The sequence below is a fragment of the Elephantulus edwardii genome, unplaced genomic scaffold, assembly GCF_000299155.1.
Source record: "Elephantulus edwardii isolate Elephantulus edwardi_28Jun2011 unplaced genomic scaffold, EleEdw1.0 scaffold00322, whole genome shotgun sequence".
NCBI lineage: Eukaryota > Metazoa > Chordata > Mammalia > Macroscelidea > Macroscelididae > Elephantulus > Elephantulus edwardii.
The window spans coordinates 316,934-321,353 of NW_006400072.1; the positions used below are offsets into that span (position 1 = coordinate 316,934).

At 52.1% G+C, this 4,420-nt stretch overlaps 1 protein-coding gene across 1 annotated transcript; it reads left to right on the plus strand.

Moving 5' to 3' along the window:
- The first annotated feature begins 6 nt into the window (after positions 1–6).
- LOC102864293 (histone H1x-like) lies at positions 7–712 on the plus strand. Its single transcript, XM_006901352.1, has one exon. The coding sequence runs from the start codon at positions 59–61 to the stop codon at positions 710–712; it is 654 nt and encodes a 217-aa protein (XP_006901414.1). The 5' UTR covers positions 7–58.
- The last annotated feature ends 3,708 nt before the right edge of the window (positions 713–4,420 follow it).

Here is a 4,420-nt window from a genome sequence, read left to right on the forward strand (position 1 = left end):
CTTCCCGGCGCGGCCCCCCGGCTTCCGTGCGCCGCCCGCCACCAATCCGCTGGCCACCATGTCCGTGGAGCTGGAGGAGGCCCTGCCACTGACGCCCGCCGTGGGGACGACCAAGAAGGCCGCCAAGGCTGGCGGCTCAGCGGCACCGTCTCCAGCCAAGAAAAGGAAGAACAGCAAGAAGAAGAACCAGCCCGGCAAGTACAGTCAGCTGGTGGTGGAGACCATCCGCAGGCTGGGCGAACGCAACGGCTCGTCGCTGGCTAAGATCTACACGGAGGCCAAGAAGGTGGCGTGGTTCGACCAGCAGAACGGGCGCACCTACCTCAAGTACTCCATCAAGGCGCTGGTGCAGAACGACACCCTCCTGCAGGTGAAGGGCACCGGCGCCAACGGGTCCTTCAAGCTCAATCGCAAGAAGCTGGAGGGCGGCGGGGAGCGGCGCGGGGGCCCTGCCGCCACGCCCGCGCTCGCCGCGCACAAGGCCAAGAAGGCAGCCCCCGGCGCGGCCACCCCGCGGCGCGCGGACGCCAAGCCTGCCAAGAGCAAGAAGCCCGAGAAGCGCGCGCACAAGAAGGACCCGGGCGGTGGCGCCGCCGCCGCCTCCAAGAAGGACAAAAGCAGCAAAGCCAAGAAGCCAGTGGCCGCAGGGGGCAAGAAGGTGAAGAAGGCCGCCAAACCCAGCGTCCCCAAAGTGCCCAAGGGCCGCAAGTGAGCGCGGCAGCCCGATGGGAAGCGCCCACTCGGCCTGCTGGGTCTTTTCGGTTTCCTGGGTTTGCTTTTGTTTTGTTTTTTTACCCCAAGTGGCTGTAGGTTTTGTACTATTCACACTGGCTTTGAGCCGCAGGGAGGGGACCTCGGTTCCGTCCCCAGCCCCCCACTCCCCTCCTCCTCGATCCTCCTTTTTCTCCGACCGCGGAGGGTTATTTTTTTTTGTTGTTGTTTGCTTTAGATTTTTGAAACAGCCTCGGCGACGCCCTTATTGGCTCTCGCCCTTGGCAACGGCCGTCGTCATGGTTACCGGCCTCTAGGCGCCAATGGCCGCGTCTGCTCCGGCCAGCCTGGCGCGACAGCAGCTCGGCCTGGGCCTCGGCGCGCGGGACGCGACCACCGCGCCTTCCCAGCCCCCACCCTCCAGCCTCTGGGTGCGCGACAAACAATCGCTCGGGGTTGCGCTGCGTCTCACTTCACCCTAACGGGATTTTTTTTTTCATAATAAATTGTTTAAACCTTTGAATTGTTCTTGCTTTCTTCCCGGTGAGATAGGGATAGCCGCGGTGCGTAGGCGGCGTGGCTTGGGTTGGATGCATGGGCCCAGGGATCTCCACGATACAGAGTGGAAATCTCGGCACCCCAGTTTGTTGAGAGTGGGTGACTGGATTGATCGAGGAAGGTCTTGGGGTGAAAGTGGACAGATAGGTGAAATGAGATTTCTAACCAGGACACTGGTGGCCATCATAGGAAATGGTTCTTCATGTACTTTGGTGATAGGCTGAGGCCTGTTCCTACAGTTGTCCCTTCTGTTTACCTTTGAGATCAGAGATCACAACATACTTGTTTTCAGAGGCAGTAAGTCAACAGGAGGATTTTGTCCATTTTTTCCTCCCGCAGAGTGGCTTTTGGATTCTAACCACATTACTCTGGGTTGGTGGTGCAATTCCTTACCACTAAGCCTAGGAGGGGAAAACTGCAGACCAGAAGGCAGAACCAAGCAGCTTCTGAGTAGGTGTGCCAAGGTCTGGGTTTAGGGGAGATGCAGAGGACACTTGTTACACTTGATTCTGAAAGCAGTTGAGGGAGGTGATGGGGAGAGGGAGATTTAGGAAACCACAAGGGCTTTCAATTTGAGTAGTTCGGGGAAGGAAGAGTTACTGCTACCCTGGTGATCCTTGATCTGAGAGCCAGGCGCCCTTGCCTTCTAGCCACTCCCTTCCCCTGCACTGAGGTGGGGCCTCGGGTGAGTGGCAGACCCACCTGCAGGGCTAGTACAGGCTCATTTGCCCCCAGCCCCTTGGAAAACTGCAGGGGCGGGTCAGCATGAGTTGCCCTGTCCTGCCCTGGCTCTGAGCACATAGCAGAGGATAAAGCCTGTGTTAATACCTGTCCTTTCCCCCATCCCCTTGTGTACCGCTGAATTGGATCCAACTGGCCTAGGAGATTTCCCCTCCTCCAGCGGAGCATCTGGTGGATTCGAATCTTGTGCCTTTGCGACTGCAGCGCAGCTTCTTGCTCCTAGGCCACCAGAGCTCCCTATTATTGGCTGTTCTTCCCTAGGTTTCTGGCCACCAGGAGTTAGAACTCAACAGACAGGACTCCTCAGCACTTTATTACTTGAAAGCACAAGTTCAGAGTGTGGGGGGGCCTTGCCTAGTTCCGGCTCTGTTGCTGCTGACCAGGACAGGCTGGAAGTGCGATACTAGACTTGGCAATGAGACTTTTGGGTCAGGGGAAGCTGTGGGCATCGAGGAGACAAACAGTTCTGGGATTTAGATACCTGTGGGCAAGGCTGACGGTGCACCATCTCTGCCTACCATTCTCTCCCCATCCTACTGACCAGTAACAGCCTCCATAACTTGCAGTTCTTGGCTGGAGGGTAGCATGCCTTCCGAATGCCAGCCTAGCCCTGTCCAAATCTGCCACCAGACCAGCAGATAGATGACCAGCAGTTAACAGCCATGAAACGCCTTGGCATACTTTGAGTCTGGGCAGGGGGAAGTGCAGCTAAGTGACCAGCCAAACGTAATGCTTCGGGTTTTACTTGCCCACCAGTCAATCCTCAGGACAGTGACACCTGGAGGTCTTGTTTCAAGCTCAGATGCAACCTGGTTTCCATTCAGTTGTCCAAATAGGGATTTCTGGGGCTAGACTTGGGATCTATTTTCTGGCTACATCCCCAGGTGGTTTTGAGGCTCAGGCACTTGGGAAGGGCTGTGATAACCCATAGTGCCAAGGCCTCTGAACATCTGCCCTCTGTGGGCACTGCTTCCTCTGAACCAACTGCTCATCAGATGCCCACAACCTGGGGTGTCAGGCCCCTCCTGAGTCCTCCCTGAAATACCCTTCCTAACCAAGCATGCCCACCCTATTCTTAAGAACATCTCATAAACTCTGGAGCCCTAAAATGTCTTTCAAGTAGGTCCTAAAATCTAAGTGTCATGTCATCTTTGTTCCTCTTTACTTTTTTTTTTTTTAAAAAAAGTTTTTTGTTTTGTTTTGCTTGGCTTTGTGTTTTGGGTTTGTTCGGTTTTTGCTTTTTGTTTTTTTGTTTGTTTGTTTGTTTTGCTGTAAAAGTTTTATATTTTTTTAACTGATATTTTAATGAAAGTTTATAGAGAACTTGGACATCCATTCATTCATTGTTGCAGATTTTCCTCCCTGCCCACCCTACCCCAGTTTGCTTTTCTCTCTGGAAAAAAAAATTCTTTGTTGTACAATTCCTCCCCCCACCCTAGTGCACTTTACTATGCAGCTCTTATTCTGGACTGTTGTCATGCAAATAATACCTAATCATATATCTCTTTTAAGCAGTGCTTTCCTTCATCTGTTTCAATGCAGTGTACATTATTTATCCCCTTTTCTAAGTTTCCCCCCAACCCCGATGTCAGTCCTGTTTTACTATATAGCATTTGTCCTTTTGTGACTAAGATATTTCACTCAGCATAATGTCCTCCAGGGTCATCCATTTTGTATATTTCATGAGTTCCTTGTTTTTCAGTACTGCATAGTATTCCATAGCTTCTCCAACCATTCGTTTGTTGATGGGCACTTGGGTTGTTTCCATCCCTTTGCTATTGTGAACAGTACAGCAATAAACACAGGTGTGCACCTTACTGGGTTTTCAGATATTCCACCAAAGTCCACCCTCTGATACTCACACCATCTGGCCCTGCCAGCTACCACCCTCTTAGTGCTGCTGCTCCACCCCTTTCCCATCCCGACTTCACTCCTCTCCTCTCCTCCTCTCTCCGGATACTGTCTTTTCCATCCTGACCCCTGCATCCTACAGAAGCACCTGCTGGCCCTGCTTTCAATGAGCACCCATACCCCACTCTTGGGCTCAGTACTGGGGTATTTCCAACCTTGGGGACACACTCATTACATAAGACCTGGTCAAGGGAGTTCTTTATTTGTTCACTTGGTCACATTGATTGGATCGTAAGTGGACTTGTGTTCCCATTGGTTTAATCCTATGTTTTTCTTTATAATTATTAAGAAAGATTGTTGATGTTTTTCCATTAAGATCACCAAATTTGGAGACATAAGACCAGAGTGACCAGTGACCTGCCAGAGGGAGAACTCATCTGGAAAAGGAACCAAGAAGTGAAGGGACAGCAGTTTACTCTCAGGGGAATCCTTGAACACAGCTGAAGCTGAGGAAAATGAAACCAAATCCACAGGAGCCAAAATATGACTTTGATTTCAT

What these genes read in the sequence shown, in the direction of transcription:
- LOC102864293 (XM_006901352.1), top strand. Translation starts at nt 59, where the DNA reads ATGTCCGTGGAGCTGGAGGAGGCCCTGCCACTGACGCCCGCCGTGGGG.